This window comes from Saccopteryx bilineata, chromosome 2, assembly GCF_036850765.1.
Source record: "Saccopteryx bilineata isolate mSacBil1 chromosome 2, mSacBil1_pri_phased_curated, whole genome shotgun sequence".
NCBI classification, from domain to species: domain Eukaryota; kingdom Metazoa; phylum Chordata; class Mammalia; order Chiroptera; family Emballonuridae; genus Saccopteryx; species Saccopteryx bilineata.
The window spans coordinates 311,469,306-311,491,940 of record NC_089491.1 but is presented as its reverse complement, the minus strand read 5'-3'; the positions used below and the strand labels follow the sequence as shown (position 1 = coordinate 311,491,940).

Below are 22,635 nucleotides of genomic sequence, written 5' to 3'. Positions count from 1 at the left end.
CAGACAACCTGTTTATCTCTCTCTCTCCCTCCCTTCCTCTCTCTAAAATAAAAATAAAAAGATAAATATAAAATAAAAAGTCCTGGCTGGATACCTTGATTGGTTAGAGCATGGTCTTGATATGCAAAGGCTGTGAGTTCAATCCCCAGTCAGGGCACATACAGGAACAGACTGATGTTTCTATCTGTCTGTCCCATCCTGTTTTTCTCTGAAATCAGTAAATAAATTTAAAATACATACATACATACATACATACTGGTACATAAATTACAGACAACCAGTTGGTTGGAAAAAATACATTTACTGGTTGGGCAGAGAGGTGGGGAGAAGGTTACTTCCCTTTCTCCCTTTTAATATTGTTTTTAGCTTGTTTATAAAAATTGGAAGCAATCTAAATGTGAAAAATAGTGAATTGGTTTTACAGTTTATGCTTTATTCACACACTACATTTACAAAGTAAGGCACCCATGAAAAATTATATAGAAGGATATTTAGTAACATGAAAAATATTTGTAAAATATATTACACAAAAAAGTTTACAAAACATTATACACGAAGTGATTGTCTCTCAATTTTTTAACCCAGTTACAAGTTTTTATGCCAAAACAGACACTCCTTTGAATAAAAATGTTAGCTCATGTGATAGTGTAAGTTGATGGTAGTGACCAACAGCCTTGCTTATCTTTGTGAACTCATATTCTTTGGTCCTCTCATCTTTTTCGCTTGAACAGATATTGCAAAAATGTGATTAGGTTATTGGAAACTTATTTTTGACCCATTTTCTATACTTAAATACTATGAAAGTTGCCCCCAAAGCAGATCAGGCATGGACACTGATTAGACATTTAAAAAAAAACAACAAAAAAAAGAAATTACCAAAACAAAGCATATTCAAGTCAGTTTGAATTGATTGTGTTATTTCATCTATTATGACAATAACAGTATCTTTTTTTTTTTTTTTTTTGTATTTTTCTGAAGTTGGAAACGGGGAGGCAGTCAGACAGACTCCCGCATGCGCCCGACTGGGATCCACCTGGCACGCCCACCAGGGGGCGATGCTCTGCCCATCTGGGTTGTCGCTCTGTTGCGACCAGAGCCAGTCTAGCGCCTGAGGCAGAGACCATGGAGCCATCCCCAGCGCCCGGGCCATCTTTGCTCCAATGGAGCCTTGGCTGTGGGAGGGGAAGAGAGAGACAGAGAGGAAGGAGAGGGGGAGGGGTGGAGAAGCAGATGGGTGCTTCTCCTGTGTGCCCTGGCTGGGAATCGAACCCGGGACTTCCGCACGCCAGGCCAATGCTCTACCACTGAGCCAACCGGCCAGAGCAATAACAGTATCTTTATATGACTTTTTCCCAAATCAGAATACACAAAGACAAGATGAAAGTAAAACTCCCCAAATATTCTACTCCTCTGTATATAGTGTTAAGATTTGGTATACATACTACCATGTCCTTTGGTATGCATATATGCACCTAAACATATATTTGCATGTGTATTTTTGAAATCAAAATAGATTATTTTAAATACCAAAATACAGTATATATTCACACCATTGTATTTTGGTATTTAACATAACATACATACACAGAATATAGTTTTCTCATTTTGCTATACTATTTAATTCAAATGGTATAAATTCTTATTAATGTTAGGTCAGAGGTTTTTTTGCTGGATCTAATATCTATTACTGTTTTTCCTAACCTTTTACTTCATTAGTCACTTATTCTTGGTGTTGTCATCTGTTGCTCAAAATAAATAGAAATAAATAATTTCTTTGAAAGAAATAATTTCTTTGCATTTTAAGCTGTATATGGCCCTATGCCTAGAAATGTCCAGCAATCTTGCTGTGTTACATGTGATGCTCTAAAGTTTTACAAAAGGACATTCTTTTAATATAGATTTTCTTGTTGATGCTTGTAGTGGTGGGGCCTGCTGCTATAACTTTGGGCTTCCCAAACTGTATGAGTATATGCTACGAACCTCTAATGCCTCAGTAGACTTCCCCATGTAGGTGGTAATGTAGCTTGAATTCCCATATAATGAATAATGACCATATTGAATACTCATGTAGTACTTCAGAGTTCACAAAGTAGTTTTACTTTTCTATCCTTATAATGGTATCTCCATAACAGGATTTTTAACTTTATTTCTTTATGTATTTGAGTTCTCAGTAGTCTTCAATGTCCTGTTGACTGGAACTCCCATCCAGAACAGCCTCCGAGAGCTCTACTCCCTTCTGAGTTTTGTGGAACCTGATCTCTTTTCCAAGGAGCAGGTGGAAGATTTTGTTCAGCGTTACCAGGATATTGAGAAAAATTCTGAGTCAGGCAAGTGCCCTTCTGACAAATTGTTTCCAAGAGGTATGGGTCCAGAAACTGCCCTAGTGCAAAAAGGTAGTGGTTGTAGTTAGAAAAGAAAGAATAACCAGAGGATACCTTCCAGGAAGATAAGGAGCTACGCAAAAATTAGATGATGGTAGATTTCTCATGCTGTTCCCAGTTGTCTGCTATTTATGACTCTTATTTGTAACATGATTCTATAATAGGGCTTCTTTGGGTCATTTTTGGAAGAAATAGAAAGCTTCTGCTGATTTTCAGACTTTATTTTTTTCTAACATGTAATTTCTGTAGGGACTTTGTTAACGTTCTTTACTTCCTTAGGCAGAAAAGTATGTGTGTGCTATAGCCCCAAATTACTTCCACAGCACTGGTGCTTTCTTTTTTAACACTGCACCAAAAACCAAGTCTGGGATGGATGGGTGGTAAAAGTGAAGGAGGGCAGCCTTCCTCGTTCATATAGCTGCCAGTTGTAGGCTTCTTCCTCTTGCATCTTTGCACCTCTGCCTCATAGAGTTATCTATCTATTCCTATAGTATCATCTCAGGCTGATTATTCAAAACAAACGGTACACATCGTACTAGCGAGTAAGAATGTACTCAGTAAGTATGTGTTGAAAGGCTTCTCACACAAAAATCCCCACCCTCAGGTTGAAGATTCTCTGGGGAACTTGCTCTGATTGCTCACATGTTTAGGATTGCCAGATAAAATATATGACATCTAGTGAAATAATATGTGGGACATATTTGTATTAAAAGTTATTTGTTGTATATCTGAAATTCAAATTTAACTGGGCTCTTGTATTTTTATTTGCTGTAGGTGGTAACTGTTCATGCAGTGTAATTCTAATTTTGGCTAGCTTTTCAAGTTTACCACTTGCGGGAGGAACAAGGGAGTTGAGGTCAGAAGAACTAATTTAAATGCTAGCAACAGTAGCATCTAACTATGTGGCTTTGGATAAGATGCTTAATTTTTCTGAGCCTCACTTAGCTTTAACATTGGGGACAATATTATTTGCCCTGCAGTTCTAAAATATTATACTAATCCCTGAGATTGTTGGTAAGAATCAAGTTCTCTGAGTGTTCCTAGTTCTTGAGTTAAGAACTATGTAGTAGTGATTTCAGAAGGAGTTGGAAAAAACCCAGTGAAGGAAGAAACATTGAAAAATTACCATATTGGCCTAGAATGCAGAATTAGCATGAAAATGAGAAACAGATTGCTATATGTTCTCTAATAGTTGGTCTTACTTCCATCCCACACTTCTTGTGTTTGTGTGTGTATTTTGAGAGAGAAACAGGAACATAGAACTGCTCCCATGTAGGCCCTAACCAGGGAATTGAACCAGCAATCTTTGTGCTCTGGGACTGAGCTATCTGGCCAGGGCTTAATTTTTGTTGATTTTTAGAGAGATGGAGAGAGGAAAAGAGAGTAAGCGGGGCCGGGGAAGGGAAGAATTTGTTATTCCACTCAGTTGTGTATTTTTTGGTTGCTTTCCCTGACTGGGAGTCGAACCCGCAGTCGATCCCTTGTTGTTTTGGGATGATGCTCTTAACCAACTGAGCTAACTGGCCAGGGCTGTTTTGTTTTGTTCTGTTTTTTTTTACACAGCAAGTGAACTACACAGACTCTTGCAGCCATTTCTGCTGAGGCGAATGAAAGCTGAGGTAGCTACGGAACTTCCCAAGAAGACAGAAGTAGTGATATACCATGGCATGTCAGCATTACAGAAAAAATACTACAAGGCCATTTTGATGAAAGACCTAGGTAATCAGAGGGCACTTGTCTGTTTGGAAACTAAATGAAAATGTGATCTTCATGCAGGGAAATATTTTGTAATGACACTCACTTTGTATTCTGAATATATTCAGGTCAGATGCAGTGAAACTGGCTGAGTATCTTTAATATAACTCAGACTTTATTGTCTGTTGCAGTTGTGAAATCCTCTCCCCCATTTTTCATATTACCTATAGTTAAACAAATATTTCTAAGTGTGCTAGTCATGACTTTCATTTTCTCACCCTGTAAGATAATTTAACATTTCAAAACACTTTTCTTGAGTCAAATTCACTGGGACGAATTGGGAGTGAAAGGGAGAGATAGGAATGGAACAATCAATTTGTGTGTGTGTGTGTGTGTGTGTGTGTGTCCGTGTCCCTTGTCTCCACCAGAGCAGCAGTTAAAGAAAGAGATTTAGAATTTACAAAAAAGTAACAAAGTACTACTGAGTTTAATTTATATATAGTTAGTTTCCTTTATAAAACTAAGTGATGGTTAAGGAAGCTTCATGGATGTGCTGTTAATTCTTAATACAATTCAGTGAAATTTGGGAGATTAATAGAGGTTTGAAAGATATGTTATTACAAGAAGATTATGGAAACCCTGAGGGTTTGTTCTTTTTTGTTCAGCTGTCCATCTCTCTTTCTCTCTGTAAAAATTTCAGATGCATTTGAAAATGAGATGGCAAAGAAAGTTAAACTTCAGAATATATTGTCCCAGCTTCGAAAGTGTGTGGCTCACCCGTATTTATTTGATGGTAAGGCAGTGCCCCTTTTCTCACTTTACTTTCTGTTAACATTTCTGTGGCCAGCATGATAGCAAAACTTTTCAAAACAATTGCCTATATTTACTGTCTATTTCCCCCCATTTTATTAATATTTTTATGTTACTATTATTGATGTAATATGTTGATCATATTCAGATTTTTCAGTTGTCCTCTCTAATATCCCTTATGTATTTATTTTTCTTTTTTCTTTTTAAATTCAAGGTCCAGTCATCAGTCCTGCTTGCATTTGTCATGTCTCTTTTCCTATAAGTTAGAAACATCTCTCTCCTTTTTTGGGGTCCTTTTTTGTGTTTCATGAAATTGACAATTTTAAAGAATCAGGCTATTTGTTTCAGGGGATGTCTTATATTCTGGATTTATCTGCTCCATTTTTATATAGTAAGATGTCCCTTTGTCTTAAACCCACTCAGCCTTTCATCACTATCATTCTTAGTTCACCAGTGATCTCCATGTTGCCCAGCCAGTGGTTTTCAGTTCACATTTTAATTGTCTCAAGACCTCTGAGACAGTTGACCACTTCTTTCTTGTTTTTCACTTGGCTCTCACCTATGTTGTCTCCTTAGCTTCCTTTTTTGCTTCCCTTTCATTTTATAGATGTCTATAAATTCCAAGTGCTGCTTTCGCTGCAGTCTATACATTCTGTTATGTAATGTTTTTATTTTCATTTAAACTGTTTTTTAAAAAATTCACTCTGATTGGTAGCCTTTTTGGGACAGATCCAGGACTTCTATGGCTTTGGGGGCTCTAGTATGGATAGGAACAATGTGGAAAGTTTGCTGCAGTCATTTTAAGGGAATTTTTGCCACCTAGCACTATGAATTGTTTTAAAATGTTAATCATCTTAATTAGTTGCATATCAGAACTTTTTTTTTTCCAGGGAGGGGGGTGTTGGGAACGTCCATTTTGCAAAAAGCCCTCCAGGTTAATCTGACTGCCATCCCCCACCTTGAGAATTACTAATTTATATATCTAAACTTATTTCTTGATTGTTTTCTAGAGTGAAAGCCTTGAGATTTCAATATTAGGTCTCTGGTTTTTAGTATCTCCCTGTGTCTTGGTTTCCTAGAGTAGGTTTGTTCCTGGGATAAACATTTATTAGGCATATTGGGTGTGCCAGGCTCTGTGATTGCTGTTAAGCAGCACTGAGGTTACCATGCAGACAGACAATAATGAGTTGCCTCAACGAGTGACAAAACTTAGACCCATTATTAATTAGAAGGAGCTGGACCTCTTGCTGTAGCCTAGCCCTGGGCTTCTCTATTCACAGAGCCTGGCCTGACTGGAGACACACTATTGAGAGTGGGTTCTTTCTTTTTCAGGTGTGGAACCAGAGCCTTTTGAAATTGGAGAGCATCTGATTGAGGCCAGTGGGAAACTTCACCTATTGGATAAGCTGCTGGCATACCTGTATTCTAGGTAGGTGGTAGGCTCATATTTTCTTCTCTGAACTGTGTAGTCAGCAAGTCGCTTATTTCTTAAGACTAATTCCAGTTTTTCTTTTTTTAAGACCCTATACAGGCTCTACCTGTGCAACTGTACCTCTCACCCCATTTCTTTTTTATTTCTTTTTTTTTTGTATTTTTCTGAAGTTGGAAATGGGGAGGCAGTCAGACTCCCGCATGTGTCTGACCGGGATCCACCTGGCATGCCCACCAAGGGGCGATGCTCCGCCCATCTGGGGCATTGCTCCACTGCAACCAGAGCCACTCTAGCACCTGACGTAGAGGCCATGGAGCCATCCTCAGTGCCTGGGCCAACTTTGCTCCAATGGAGCCTTGGCTGCAGGAGGGGAAGAGAGAGACAGAGAGGAAGGAGAGGGGGAGGGGTGGAGAAGCAGATGGGCGCTTCTCCTGTGTGTCCTGGCTGGGAATAGAACCTGGGGCTCCTGCACGCCAGGCTGACGCTCTACCACTGAGCCAACCGGCCAGGGCTTCAAACTCCCCTAATTGTCAGGACCCTTCCCACTGTAAGCTTTCCCTGACATTTCTGCAAAGATAAATTTTTTGTTACATTTTGAAGGAAGCCATTAAGTGAGAGAAGAGCAAGCCAATTAACTACAACCTTACAGTGGGGGCTCTGGATTTAAAGGCACCCTGAACCCAAACCTTACAATAACATCAAGCATTTCTTTTTTAATGCCTGCTGGTGCATAGTAAGGACTTGGTAAATATTCACTTTTATTAACCTGTGTGATATTTTAGTTTTAACTCAGGGAGAACTTGGAAGGAGGCCTTATTTCAGAGACATCAGTTAGGCATGGAAGACCAGCTTACTTCTGGAGCCTCTTAAAAGTTCAGCTGAGTGTTCAGTATTCTGGTCTCCAGCCTGTACCTGATCCTTCTAGTCTTTAGAGGGACAGAGTAGTCTAGAGAAGTCCCAGTTTTCAAAGAATTTCAAAGTCCCTTGGAACAACTGCCCCAAGTGGGCCTAAATCAACCTAAAACTGCAGATTTGGCAAAAGCACATTAGGAATATGCATGTCAAATAAAGCATGTCTTGCTATATTTTATTAGCTCTGATACATCTACTGTAAGTGTGTTCAAGTTGAAGAAGGACCCATAAATGTCTTCTCTCCAACCATTTTATTTCACAGGTGATAAGACAGGACCAAAGAGGTAGTGTGACTTGTCCCTATTCATAAGTTTTCTAATGTATCATATGGGATAGCACCTGCCCCCTGCTTCTTTAAAGTACTGCTTCAAAGACTTTTGACCTAACATAGCTGTAGAAGAGAGAATTGTGACCTTACACCACCAAGTAGAGAATAACTGTAGATGGAGGACCACAAGCTCTTTAGGATTTGTGTGTATGTGTGTGGGCATATGAATTTTGCATTTTACTCTTCACATATTTTTATTTTCTTTTAAAATAAAAGTGTATATTTATTTCCATTTGTTAAATTGATATTATAGAAAGAGGCACCTTGGTTTTCCTAGGGCTTCATATACTCCCTGGTGCACGGACACATGCTCCTGGGAATATCCCCACTCTAGTTGGAGAACTGCTCTGAAGTTTACAAGTGTATTTGGATCTATGTCCTTACATAAGACATTTAGCATTTCTAAGGAAGTTACTGTAAATGATTATAACATTTATTTTACTTATAAACTTGCATTCTTTGGTAAGTTTCACTTGAAACTTTATTTTTTTCTCCAGGGGCCATCGAGTTTTACTTTTCTCCCAAATGACTCAGATGTTGGATATTCTTCAAGATTACATGGATTATAGAGGTGACATCCCTTGGCCATTATATTACTCAAGCCTTTTTTAGATTTAACAAACCTTTAGGTCCATGAAGAGTACTCTAGGGCAGTGGTCCCCAACCCCTGGGCTGTAGACTGGTACCAGTCCGTGGGCCATTTGTTACCAATCCACAGAGAAAGAACAAATAACATATTATTTTCCTTTCATTTGTATATATTTAAGTCTGAACGATGTTTTATTTTTAAAAAATGACCAGATTCCCTCTGTTATATCCGTCTAAGACTCACTCTTGACGCTTATCTCGGTCACGTGATACATTTATCCGTCCCACCCTAAAGGCCTGTCTGTGAAAATATTTTCTGACATTAAACCGGTCCATGGCCCAAAAAAGGTTGGGGACCACTGCTCTAAGGTGTAGAGATATTATAGAGCAGCGGTTCTCAACCTGTGGGTCGCAACCCTGGCAGGGGTCGAATGACCAAAACATGGGTCGTCTAAAGCCATCGGGAAATACATATTTTATTTTAAAATGTATTGTATAATAAATATGTATTTTCCGATGGCTTTAGGCGACCCCTGTGTTTTGGTCATTCAACCCCCGCCAGGGTCGTGACCCATAGGTTGAGAACCACTGTTATAGAGGAAAACAGTATAAGAACATTACTCAGAACCAAAGGAAGATTTTGAAAGTAAGAGAAGTGTGTGATGCAAGGATTGACAGCATCATGGAAACATGAGGGCTGAAATAAACATATATTCCCATTTGTGATGTGATTTAAAAATATGGGTACTGAAGAAAATATGTGTAGCAGAAATGTTGAGAATTTGTGAAAATGTATGATAAACAGTTTCAGAGAAAGGACCTATCAGTGTCCTGCAGCATTCAACTCAACAGTTAAGTACAGGCAGTCTCTGGGTTATGAAGAAATAGGTTTGTAGGTTTGTTCTTTTATTATTATTATTATTTTTATTTTTGATTCAGTGAGCAGAAGGGAGGCAGAGACAGACTCTCGTGTGCACCTCAACCAGGATCCACCCAGCAAGCCTACTAAAAGGGTGATGCTCTGCCCATCTGGGGTGTTGCTCTGTTGTTCAGCTACCAAGCCCTTCTTAGTGCCTGAGGCGGAGCCATGGAGCCATCCTCAGTGTCTTGGCCATCTCGCTCCAATTGAGCCATGGCTGCAGGAGGGAAAGAGAGAAGGGGGTGGGACGGGTGGAGAAGCAGATGGTCGCTTCTCCTGAGTGCTCTGACCAGAAATCAAACCTGGAACATCCACACTCCAGGCTGATTCTCTACCAGTGAGCCAACCTGCTAGGGCCTATTGATTTGTTCTTAAATTGAATTTGTGTGTAAGTTAGAACAGGTACATTTACCTATTAAATGGAGTTTGGATGTTTGTCTTAACATAATATTTATTTTTACCTTTCTGTGTATATATATACTTAAACATTTTCAGACCTATAGAACCTATCTTGTTTTTAACCTGAGGACTGCCTGTACATGTTCATGATTAGTAGAAAAAATGAATACTGAAATTAGAGATCCAACAGTAAAAATGTGAAGGAAATTTTTTTTTCTGTATAGACAACAAAGAATGCAAGTTATTATCTGGGATTATTTAATATATAATAAAATTTATGTGGGATGATGGGAAAAGGCTATAATAGTGGTTGCTCTTGAGATCAGTGGTGAAGAAGTAGCAGCTCCAGACTTTCCCATTTAAAGAAATGAACGTGAGACTCTGTTCAAGATGGCAGCATAGTTAAATGTGATCCTTGAATCCTCCTACCACCACATCAAATTTACAAATAAACTACACAACAGCCATCATTCAGAACTGCTTGAGATCTAGCTGAATGGAAGTTTACAAATAGGGATAAAGAAGAAGCCACGTCGAGATGGATAGAAGGGGCGGATACACAGAACAGGCTGGTCCAATGTCCATGTGTGGCGGTTTAAAATCGGGAGGGATATCTCTGCTGTGGAAGTTTCCCCTGAGGAGCAAGGGTTCCCACCCCATACCATACCTTCCAGTCCAGGGTTCCAGAGCCAGGAAGAGAAGTCTCCATAACTTCTGGCTGAAAAAGCGAACAGGGATTGTGGCTGAGGAAATGGCAGCTGGAGTCCTCTTAAAGGGCCTGTGCATGGAGTTATTTTGACTCATACCCTCTGAGCTCTGGCATGGGCAGCAGCTGAAAAGAACCAGGGGCATATGGGGAGGAACTGAATTATCTGGCATCAGAGCTGGGGAGTGGGATAGCTTTTTTTCCAAATAAAAGTGCGGGCAGAGGCAATTGTTCCTTTTCTAAGATGCCACCCAACACATCCAGCAGGTGGGCATCATATTTGAGTCTTCATCAACCTGGCTCACACTATTTATCTAACCCTGATGATTCCCTGATACCCTGCCAAACTCAACTTGCAGGCCCACCCAGGTCGTTTGCAGTGACTTTTCCATATAAATGGTCTCGCTTATGCTTCGGACTTTCCTAAAATCTCACAAACAAGTAGCCTCTGGCCTCTGCATACCCTGTACCTCTTGCTAAGTGGCCACAGGCCCAAAACTAGTGGCAGCAGCTTAGCTTCTCTTGGGTACCTCCAAGTGTGACACTAGTACCAGCCATCTGTAGATTGCTCTGAAGCTTGTACCAGGTGGCGCCAGGCAGGGCACAGACAGTGGTTGACCTTTCTCCTTCTAGGGGGCCCAAGAGCCAGTACACTGTTGAGTAGCTTTAGACCATGTTAGATTACAACCCTACCACCTCCATGAGTGACACTATCAAGAGGCAGACTTATTGAGCACCAAAGCCCCACTGAAGCAGGTCCTGCTCTCTATAGTCAACTTCTGCATTGCAGCTAGTCCACTGTAGTCGCAGCTGGTCCTTACAGCCAGTCAGCCTGGGGAGTCAATCCCTTCCAGTGACCCCAAAAGCAATAAAGACTCAGCTACAACAGGACAGTGCCCACAGCCCACACAGGGTATACCTGGAGAGTTCAGCTTGGGTGAATGGGTGGGGGGCTGTGCCACTAGGACCTACAGCAATGTTTTTCAACTGCCGGTCCAATAGAAAATTCGTGCCGGTTTGCAAAAGAGTTACCATTGTGACAGTGTCTGAAGATTATAGACCCAATGATTATAGACTCCTATAGTCTTCATACATGAAAGTTAACTTTCATGGACCAGCATGAAACTGCTTATGGACCAGTGGTTGAAAAACACTGTCCTAAGGACGCCTACTACAGAAGGCCACTCTGCCAAGTTTGAGAGATGTAACAGCTCTACCTAATATATAGAAGCAAACATGGGGAAGCAACTGAAATGCAAAGACAAAGGAACAGGTCTCAAAAAAAAGAACAGGAAAAATTTTCGTAAAAATAAATGAAAAGGAGGAAAGCAAACTATCAAATACAGAGTTAAACAATGGTTAGAAGGAACTTAGTGAGAACTTCAACAACATGAAAAAGGACATAAAAACTGTAAAAAAGAACCAGTCAGAAATGAAGGATACACTAACTGAAATCAATAATTTACAGGCAGTCAACAGTAGAGTGAATGAAGCTGAGAATCAAAACCAGTGATTTGGAATATAAGGAAGCAAAAAGCACCCAGTGAGGACAGCAGAAAAAAAAGAATCCCACCAAAATGGGTGGGACAAGATGGCGATGGAGTAGGCAGACGTAACAACTTCCGCCTCCCAGAACCAAAGTGGATTACAACTTAATTTTCAGAACCATCATCTGGAAAAACCAAGTTTGGACTAAACTAAGAGACGCTTCAACCAAGGAACACCGAAGAAGCCACATTGAGACTGGTAGGAAACGCGGAGAGGGCTGCCCAGCTCCCTGGAGCGAACGGCAGCCAGGAGAGACTCGCGTGGTGGGAAGTGAGTTTAGCGGAGAGGGGAGGGTCCTGAACCCCAGGAACAAAGCCCCAGCCTGCAGCCCCAGAGCCTAGAACAGTATTTAGCTGCGAAACAAGTCAGCATACAGTTTGTGAGAAAGAGACAGATTTCTCAGACCCAGGATTCTTCTTAAAGGGACCTGAGATCAAAATAGTTATCAAAAAACTCCCCCAAAAAGAAAGTCCTGGGCCTGATGGCTTCACAAGTGAATTCTACCAAATATTCAAAGAAGAACTAACTCCTATCCTTCTCAAGCTATTTCAAAAAATTCAAGAGGAAGGAAGACTTCCAAGCTCCTTTTATGAGGCGAGCATAATTCTGATTCCAAAACCAGGCAACGACAACACAAAGAAAGAAAATTATAGGCCAATATCGCTGATGAATTTAGATGCTAAAATCATCAACAAAATATTAGCAAACCAGATCCAGCAATATATGAAAAAAATCATACAGCATGATCAAGTGAGATTTATTTTGGGGAGGCTAGGCTGGTACAATATTCGCAAATCAATCAATGTGATTCATCACATAAACAAAAGGAAGGAGAAAAACTACATGATAATTTCAATAGATGCAGAAAAATCATTTGACAAATTCAGCACCCATTCATGATCAAAACTCTCAACAAAATGGGAATACAAGGAACATACCTCAACATGATAAAGGCCATCAATGACAAACCCATGGCCAACATCATACTAATGGGCAAAAATTAAAAGTAATCTCCTTATGATAGGAACAAGGCAGGAGTGCCCCCTTTCACCACTCTTATTCAACACAGTTCTGGAAGTCCTAGCCGCAGCAATCAGACAAGAAAAAGAAATAAAAGGCATCCAAATTGTAAAAGAAGAAGTAAAACTATCATTATTTGCAGATGATATGATATTGTGTATAGAAAACCCTAAAGTCTCAGTCAAAAAACCAGTAGACCGGATAAATCAGCAAGATGGCAGGATATAAAATTAATACTCAGAAATCAGAGGCATTTTTATACACTAACAATGAACTGTCAGAAAGAGAAATTAAGGGAGCAATTCCCTTCACCTTTGCAACCAAAAAAATAAAAATACCTAGGAATAAATTTAACCAAGGAGATTAAAGACTTATACTTGGAAAACTATAAAACATTGATAAAAGAAATCGGGGAAGATACAAACAAGTGGAAGCATATGCCGTGCTCATGGCTAGGAAGAATAAACATCATTAAAATGTCTATATTACCCAAAGCAGTTTATAAATTCAATACAATACCAGTTAAAATACCAATGACATACTTCAAAGATATAAAACTCATATTCCAAAAATTTATATGGAACCAAAAGAGAACACAAATAGCCTCAGCAATCTTGAAAAGAAAGAATAAAGTGGGAGGTATCACACTTCTGGATATCAAGTTATACTGCAAGGCCATTGTACTCAAAACAGCCTGGTGGAGCCTGACCTGTGGTGGCGCAGTGGATAAAGCGTCGACCTGGAAATGCTGAGGTTGCCGGTTTGAAACCCTGGGCTTGCCTGGTCAAGGCACATATGGGAGTTGATGCTTCCTGCTCCTCCCCCCTTCTCTCTCTCTGTCTCTCTCTCGTCTCTCTCCTCTCTAAAAATGAATAAATAAATAAAAAAAAAAATTAAAAAAAAACAAAAAAAAAAACAGCCTGGTACTGGCATAAGAACAGGCATATAGATCAATGGAACAGAACAGAGAACCCAGAAATAAGCCCACACCTTTATGGACAACTGATATTTGACAAAGGAATTAAGAGCGTACAATAGAGTAAAGACAGCCTCTTCAACAAATAGTGTTGGGAAAATTGGACAGCTACCTGCAAAAAAATGAAACTAGACCACCAACTTACACCAGTCATAAAAATAAACTCAAAATGGATAAAAGACTTAAATGTAGGCCGTGAAACCATAAGCATCTTAGAAGAAAACATAGGCAGTAAGCTCTCTGACATCTCTTGCAGCAATATATTTGCCGATTTATCTCCACAGGCAAGTGAAATAAAAGACAGGATAAACAAATGCGACTATATCAAACTAAAAAGCTTTTGTGCAGCTAAAGACAATAAGAACAGAATAAAAAGACAAACTACACAATGGGAGAATATATTTGACATTGAATCTGATAAAGGGTTAATAACCAAAATTTATAATGAACTTGTAAAACTGAACACCAGGAAGACAAACAATTCAATCAAAAAATGGGCAAAAGAAATGAATAGACAGTTCTCCAAAGAGGACATACAGATGGCCAATAGGCATATGAAAAAATGCTCAACATTACTAATCATTAGAGAAATGGAAATTAAAACCACAATGAGATATCACTTCACACGAGTCAGAATGGTGCTCATCAACAAAACAACACAGAATAATTTTATGTGAGGATGTGGAGAAAAGGGAACCCTCCTGCACTGCTGGTGGAAATGCAGACTGGTGCATGCAGCCACTTTGGAAAACAGTATGGAGATTCCTCAAAAAATTAAAAATCGAACTGCCTTTCGACCCAGCCATCCCACTTTTAGGATTATACCCCAAGAATACCATAGCACAGCTTGAAAAGGAGAAATGTACCCCCATGTTTATGGCAGCATTGTTTACAATAGCGAAGATCTGGAAGCAACCCAAGTGTCTGTCAGTGGACTAGTGAATTAAAAAGCTGTGGTACATATATACTATGGAATACTAGTCAGCCATAAGAAATGATGACATCGGATCATTTACAATAACATAGATGGACCTTGATAACATTATATTGAGTGAAATAAGTAAATCAGAAAAAAATAAGAACTATATGATTCCATACATAAATAGGACATAAAAACGAGACTCAGAGACATGGACAAGAGTGTGATGGTTACGGAGGGTGGTTGTGGGGTAGGGGAGGGTCACAAAGAAAACCAGATAGAAGGTGATGGAAGACAATTTGACTTTGAGTGAGGTGTATTCAACATAATCAAATGTCAAAATAATCTGGAGATGTTTTCTCTGAACATATGTACCCTGATTTATCAATTTCACCGCATTAAAACAAACAAAACAAAAAAAGAATCCCACCAAAATGAAGACAGTGTAAGGAGCCTCTGGGACAACTTCAAGTGTACCAGTACTCATATGGTGGGGGTGCCAGAAGGAGAGAGAAGAATTGAAAACCTATTTGAAAAACCTGTTTGGCCTGACCAGGCGGTTGCGCAGTGGATAGAGCATCGGACTGGGATGCGAAGGACCCAGGTTCGAGACCCTGAGTTCGCCAGCTTGAGCGCGGGCTCATCTGGTTTGAGCAAAGCTGACCAACTTGAACCCAAGGTCACTGGCTTTAGCATGGGGTTACTCAGTCTGCTGTAGCCCCATGGTCAAGGGACATATGAGAAAGCAATCAATGAACAACTAAGGTGTCGCAATGAAAAACTAATGATTGATGCTTCTCACCTCTCTCCGTTCCTGTCTGTCCCTATCTATCCCTCTCTGTGGCTCTGTAAAACAACCCAAAAAACCTACTTAAAAAAATTATGAGCCTGACTAGGCGGCAGTGCAGTGTCTAGAGCGTTGGACTGGGATGCAGAGGACCCAGGTTCAAAACCTGAGATCACAAGCTTGAGGGTAGGCTCATCTGGCTTGATTGCAGGCTCACCAGCTTGAACACGGGGTTGCTGGCTTGAGTGTGAAATCATAGACATGACCCCATGGTCGCTGTCTTAAGCCCAAAGGTGCTGGTTTTAATCCCAACGTTGCTGGCTTGAGCCCAAGGTCATGGGCTTGAGCGTGGGATCATAGACATGACCACATGGTCGCTGGTGTGAACCCAATGGTCGCTGGCTTAAAGCCCAAGGTCTCTGGCTTGAGCAAGGATTCACTCTGCTGTAGCCCCCAGACAAGGCACATATGTGAAAGCAACCAATGAACAACTAAGGTGCCGCAACAAAAAAACTGATACTTCTTATTTCTCTCCTTTCCTGTCTGTCTGTCCCTAACTGTCCCTCTCTTTGTCTCTCTGTCTTGTCACACACAAAAAAGAAAAAAATAATTACAGAAAAACTTCTCTAACCTGGTGAAGGAAATAGACATATAAGTTCAAGAAGTGCAGAGAGTCCCAAACAAGATGAACCCAAAGAATCCCATACCAAAACACATCATAATTAAAATGCAAAAGGTTGAAGACAAAGATAGAATCTTAAAAGCAGCAAGACAAAAGCAGTTTGTTACAAGAGAGTTCTGTAAGACTGTCAGCTGATTACTCAACAGAAACTTTGCAGGCCAGAAGGGAGTGGCAAGAAATATTCAAAGTGATGAAAAGCAAGGACCTACAACCAAGATAATTCTATGTAGCAAAGCTATCATTTAGAATTGAAGGATGTATAAGAAACTTCCCAGACAAGGAAAAGATGAAAGAGTTCATCACCACCAAACCAATATTAACATGAAATGTAAGGGGGAATAAAAAGATAAAAGATATGAACAGTAAAATGGCAATAAATAATGTCTGACTGGTGGTGGCACAGTTGATAGAGCATCTACCTGGGACGCTGAGGTCCCAGGTTTGAAACCCTGAGGTTGCCTGCGTGAGTGCAGGCTCATCCAGTTTGAGCACAGGCTCACCAGCTTTAGCATGGGATTGCCAGTGTGAGCATGGGATCATTGAGATGATGAGCCAAAGGTCACTGGCTTGCCTTGAGTTTCCCAGTCAAGGCACATATGAGAAGCAATTAATGAACAACTAAAAGGGATGCAACTACGAGTTGATGCTTCTCATCTCTCTCCCTGTCTTTCTTGCTAAACACACAAAATAAAATGGCAATAAATAAATGTCAACAATTGAATCTAAGAAAACAAATGAACAATTAGAACAGAAACAGACTCACAGATACAGAGAACATTTTGAGCTATATATGGAAAGGGATGAAATTAACATTTCGGGGATGGGTGAAAAAGGTGAAGGGATTAAGGAGAAATTGGTTGTTATAGAATAGTTATGGGGATGTAAAGTACAGCATAGAGAATATAGTCAATAATAAAATAATATTGTAATAACTGTGTAGTGTCAGATGGGTATGAAATTTATTGGGATGTTCACTTAGTAAGTATATAATATCTAATCACTGGGTTGTACACCTGAAACTAATATAATATTGTATGTCAACTGTAATTGAAAAATAAAAAAAGATTAAAAAGAAAAAGAAATGAACTCATAGTTGGTCTCTCAGAGCCCCTTGATGTCCCCCAGGTACTTTCCTATACATAGTTCAGTGGACAATTGCAGCAAATGCTATTCTGTGGAGGATTCCTTAGATTTACAAACATGGCTTGAGCATATAATTCCCCTTCCCAACATGGGTGTGTAATGAAGCCTGAAGCTTCTGTGAAAGGCAGCTGCTGGGCCATCAGGTAGGCTCACTCACCAGCTCCCAAGTGCTTGTCTTACTGCTTGCATAAGTAAGAATTGTGTCTTAGCAAAATTGGAAAACTGCCAAATAACATGGTCCACAGTGTGCTTTAGGGTTGCTTTGGATTGTCAGAACTGAATTATTAAGTCCAGGAATGTCAAATACATCAACTGCATGTATTTAAAAAACCAGAGGAATACATTATGGTGAGTTCTTTGGTAAAACGATAAATTTACCCTTAAATTTAGATTTTGTCCATGGGATTTGCATAAAGTAGGGGATGCCTGCATATGGAAAGGAACAAAATTAGCATTTGGTTTTGAGCTGACAGTGTTTTATTCTGCATAGAATATTAAAAAGGGTTAATATTTATTTTCTTCCTGTGTGTGAAGGCTACAGCTATGAGCGTGTGGATGGTTCTGTGAGAGGAGAAGAGAGACACCTGGCCATTAAAAACTTTGGACAGCAGCCCATTTTTGTATTTCTTCTGAGTACCAGGGCAGGTAAGACAAATAGGCAATGACAAATAATTGACAAAACATAGGCCAACAAATAATGGGTGACACAGGACTTTTACATCCCTACACTTAGTATGTTTTTTCTTATTTCTCTGAAAGTTAGGGTACTACTAAAGAGTATAAAAAAGGGATTTAGGTAGTTGCCATAAGTTTATCAAGGTACTGGACTTCTGGCATGGTATTCTTTTATATTCAGCCTATTTAAGCTGTCATCAAATAAGTAAGGCTGAAACCTGGGACTGTTGAAGAAGAAATTTTTTTTTTTTGACAGAGACAGAGAGTCAGAGAGAGGGACAGATAGGGACAGATAGACAGGAAGGGAGAGAGATGAGAAACATCAATTCTTCATTGCGGCACCTTAGTTGTTTATTGATTGCTTTCTCCTATGTGTCTTGACATGGAGGGGGGTTGTTATACAGAGTGAGTGACCTCTTGCTCAAGCCAGCGACTTTTGGGTTCAAGCCAGTGATCATGGGTTCATGTCTATGATCTCTCCCTCAAGCCAGTGACCCCACGCTCAAGCTGGTGAGCCTGCCTGTGACCTTGGGGTTTCAAACCTGGGTCCTCTGCATTCCAGTCTGACGCTCTATCTACTGTGCCACTGCCTGGTCAGGCTGAAAAATAATTTTAATCTACTTTAATTATTGAATTGGAGTTGTCCCAGATTTCAATAATTTTGTGGAAAATTTTATTCATAATTCAGTAAAGGTAGCTCTCCTTCCCAATCATCAATTTGTGAAATCAGATAGCCTATCCACTACTTATCCCTTCTCCATAAGTATCTCTGGAATAATGTAACAGGTTAATAAAAATCTAGGTTTTTTTTTTCTTTTTAGTTGGGATTATAGGGATCCGAGATGGCTACAGAGTAGGTTAAAACTGCAGTTACCTCCTGCTAGTGCTAAAGCAGATTTACAGCTGATTTACAGATGTGTATTTCAGTAGTGGATTTTTCGTGGGTGTTTACCACTAGGTTATTAAGAGAAAAATGTTCATATATACAGGACTTCTTTGTCTTATGAGTGCTTCTGCACTCCATTCTCCTTTGCTACTGCAGACCTTTATCCTCTTCCCTTTTATGTTATTGTCACAGATTATCCTTATTTTTATTGTGACCTGGTTGGAGTTTTTACTGGTAGTTTTGATTTTTTTTTTCTTTGTGTTTGGTAGAATAACCCCTTGAGTATTTCCTGCAGTGGGGGTTTTCTGGTGATAAATCACTCAGTTTCTGTATGTCTGGAAAAGTTTTTATTTCTCCTTCATATTTGAAGGATAACTTTGATGGATATACTATTCTTGGCTGGTAATTCCTCTCTTTCAGTACTTTGAATGTTTGGGTCCACTTTCTTCTGGCTTGTGGGGTTTCTGCTAAGAAGTCTGATGATAACCTAATGGGCTTTCCTTTATATGTTATGGTCTTATTTTCCCTAGCTGACTTGAGGAGTCTTTCTTTGTCATTGATTTTTGACAATTTTATTACAGTGTGCCTTGGAGTAGGTCTGTTTGGGTTGCACTAACCTGGCGCTCTGTTTGCTTCTTGAATTTGAGGCTCTAACTCTTTCCATAGGCTTGGGAAATTCTCCTCAGTTCTTTGTTTGAATAGGCTCTCCATTCCCTTCTCCCTCTCTTTTTCTTCTGATATACCCATTATTCTTATATTGCTCTTACTGATGGAGTCAGACAATTCTTGTAGAGCACTCTCAGTTTTTTTTAATGTGTAAGTCTCTTGTCTTCTCTTTGTTGCATCTCTAGTTGCCTGTCTTCGATGTCACTGATTCTTTCCCTCTGTCTGGCTTGTTCTATTAGCTAAACTTCTTACCCCAGTCTTCAATTCATGTATTGATTTCTTCATCTTTGTGTTTACAGTTTCAGTTTCCTTGGTGAGGTATTTGTTTTGTTCATTAATTTGTTTTCTGAGCTCATTAAGTTGCCTATTGGTATCTTCTCGTATTTCGTTGAGTATTTTCAGAACTTAAGGTTTCTATGTGATTGAGATTTCCTTCTGGAGATTTTTTCATTTTCTTTCTGAACTACGTCTCTGTCTTGTGTAGCCTTGGTATTTGATTTCTTAGTCTATGATGGCATTTGAGAGTGGTATTGTTAAGAAACCTGACAAAAAAAACTAAAAAAATTGAAAAATTTAAAAAAGTATGCAATAAAAAATTCTGACAAGAAAAACCACTGCAAAAAAGATCAAAAGCAAAGAAAAAATAAAAAACAAAATATTCACAAAAAATAAGAATAAAAGATAAAAAATTAAAGAAAATGAAATCCAAAAATGAAAAAGATAAAAAAAGAATAAGAAAAAAAGGGAGAAAAGGAAAATAAGGGGGAAAAATTGGTTTTAGAGGTTTCTTCCAGAAGATGTCAGTATATTACAGCTCAGCTCTGTGAAGTTCCTTGGCTGTCTGCTGAGATATTGCTTTCACAATGATGAAAGTGGGGCCACAGTTGCATTGATGGGTGTGGCAGGTTATGAGGGCTTTCCATCTTCAGCCTCAGGGCTTCAGCTTTCTGGCTTTCTGGCTTTAGCAGTGGAGATCTCAGCCTTCTAGGCACTGCTCTCCATGTCTCAACAGACATGGGGACTGGATGTGGAGCACCTCTGTTCTTTGGAGGGGAGAGTGGCTCTGGAGAGCTAGCTGTGGGTTTTGTCTCTGACATTCTCTGTACCGTAAGGTGAGAGAGTTGGAATCTGGGAAGTTGGGGTGGCCGCACTTTAGTTTTCTCTGTCTCTGCTGCGTGTGAGCTACAGGCAGATTGCAGGAACATGGGGCTGTGACCCTGTGCTCTGGTCAGTTTGGTTTATCTCCCTTTCTGCCCCTCTGTTTCACCATTCCTCCTGGCAGAAGGAGACTTAGTCACTCTGCATTTTCCTGTTTGTACCCCTCAGACAAAATCCAGAGAGCCTGAGTTCCCTCTTCCCCATAGTCCAGAAGAGAATAAAAACCCAATCACTCCAGGTTTGTCTCCTCTTCTCCAAAGACCACCATGGGTACATTTTGTCTTTTGCCCCCCTTCCACTCCACCCCACGTTTAGTCCATTTGGTGCATGGATCTTTCAATCTCACCTGCAAGTCCAGCTGGGGTTCCTTCACTGCATTATAGTTGTTTGATTTGTTGAAATTTCAAGGGAGAGATCGGGAGTATCTCTCACACTGCCATTACTCTGATGTCATCCAAAATTAATCTATTTGAAGGCTTTAATTAGAATATTCTTTCCTGACTTGTTATGAGATCCAGTTTAGAGTCTGTAGCCTATCTCAAAAGGTAGTCCTTAATCTAGACTCTTGAAACAAGCCCTTTTGGGCTTTCTTGTTTCAGCAATCAGCTGTAACAACCCTGGCAAGTGGGAGTCCCTTTTATACTTGTTTCCACATTAATCAAAGAGAAGGCTGTAATTTGCCTTTAGTGCTCTTAATTAATTTTCATAGTAAAGGAGCCTCCTCAGCCCTTTTCCAACAGTGCTGAAGGCAGACCAGAAAGTTGTCCCATGGAAAATTCTTATCCTGAGGTTAGTTTTGTTTTTTTCTCTTTGATTAATGTGGAAACAAGAACAGAGGGAGGTATTTCTCGCTCTGCCTAAGAATGTAATAAATGTGGTTCCATCATTTCATTAACTGTGTCAAGGGTCTTGGTACTTAGTTGTAACTTGGAATGAATGCTAAGTGCTCTTCTCTTAACAGTGACCACAGCAGAAGACGTCTCTCATGTTTAACGTGTGACATTTTCCATAGACTATTATTAGTTGAACCAACCAAAATTTTTTTTTTTTTTTTTTTTTTTTTTTTTCTGAAGCTGGAAACAGGGAGAGACAGTCAGACAGACTCCCGCATGCGCCCGACCGGGATCCACCCGGCACGCCCACCATGGGTGACGCTCTGCCCACCAGGGGGCGATGCTCTGCCCATCCTAGGCATCGCCATGTTGCGACCAGAGCCACTCTAGCGCCTGAGGCAGAGGCCACAGAGCCATCCCCAGCGCCCGGGCCATCTTTGCTCCAATGGAGCCTCGGCTGCGGGAGGGGAGGAGAGAGACAGAGAGGAAAGCGTGGCGGAGGGGTGGAGAAGCAAATGGGCGCTTCTCCTGTGTGCCCTGGCCGGAATCGAACCTGGGTCCTCCGCACGCTAGGCCGACGCTCTACCGCTGAGCCAACCGGCCAGGGCCGAACCAACCAAAATTTTTGAACAGAAGACTTAAAATGGCTTCAGGGTACTAACTTAAGTATCTACTTTTGCTATTTACCCTGGCTCCCCTCATTCTGTTACTTTCAGTAAATTTTCCAAATCAGGCAATAGAAGCTCAGGGAGTACTTTTATTCACTACAAGTTTCTAAAGTGGGAGATGAGGGTGAGTTTGAAGGAGGAAGCCAGTTATTTTGACAATCCGGTTTATAAATCTGACCTCTGTAGCCTGTGTCTTTCTTTTCTAGTCCCTAGTTCATGTACTGCTGATTACATTGCTTTGTGCATTTTTTTTCAGGTGGAGTTGGCATGAACTTAACGGCAGCAGATACTGTTATTTTTGTTGACAGCGATTTCAATCCTCAGAATGACTTGCAAGCGGCCTCCCGGGCTCACCGAATTGGCCAGAACAAGTAAGAAATTTAAGCATCAACACTTTTTTCACTTCTTGGTTCCTCAGCAGTTCTGGGTGGGGGAGGAAAGTGAAGAATGCAGTCCTGGTGACAGTCCCAGATAGGAGGCTGAGAGACCACTAGGTGATAGCCT

General features: G+C 40.2%; 1 protein-coding gene across 3 annotated transcripts in view; it reads left to right on the top strand.

Annotated features, from left to right (window-relative positions):
* Positions 1-22,635, top strand: part of CHD1L (chromodomain helicase DNA binding protein 1 like) — a 67,470-nt gene that overhangs the window by 10,243 nt on the left and 34,592 nt on the right. For 2 of the 3 annotated variants that reach the window (XM_066261786.1, XM_066261784.1), the window contains 7 exons: positions 2,165-2,327; positions 3,945-4,100; positions 4,777-4,869; positions 6,219-6,315; positions 8,056-8,129; positions 17,780-17,890; positions 22,388-22,502. In XM_066261786.1, the coding sequence (XP_066117883.1) occupies positions 2,165-2,327; positions 3,945-4,100; positions 4,777-4,869; positions 6,219-6,315; positions 8,056-8,129; positions 17,780-17,890; positions 22,388-22,502 (809 nt within the window). Of the gene's footprint in view, positions 1-2,164; positions 2,332-3,944; positions 4,101-4,776; positions 4,870-6,218; positions 6,316-8,055; positions 8,130-17,779; positions 17,891-22,387; positions 22,503-22,635 lie in introns of all 3 variants that reach the window. The other variant, XM_066261785.1, reaches the window with a different exon arrangement.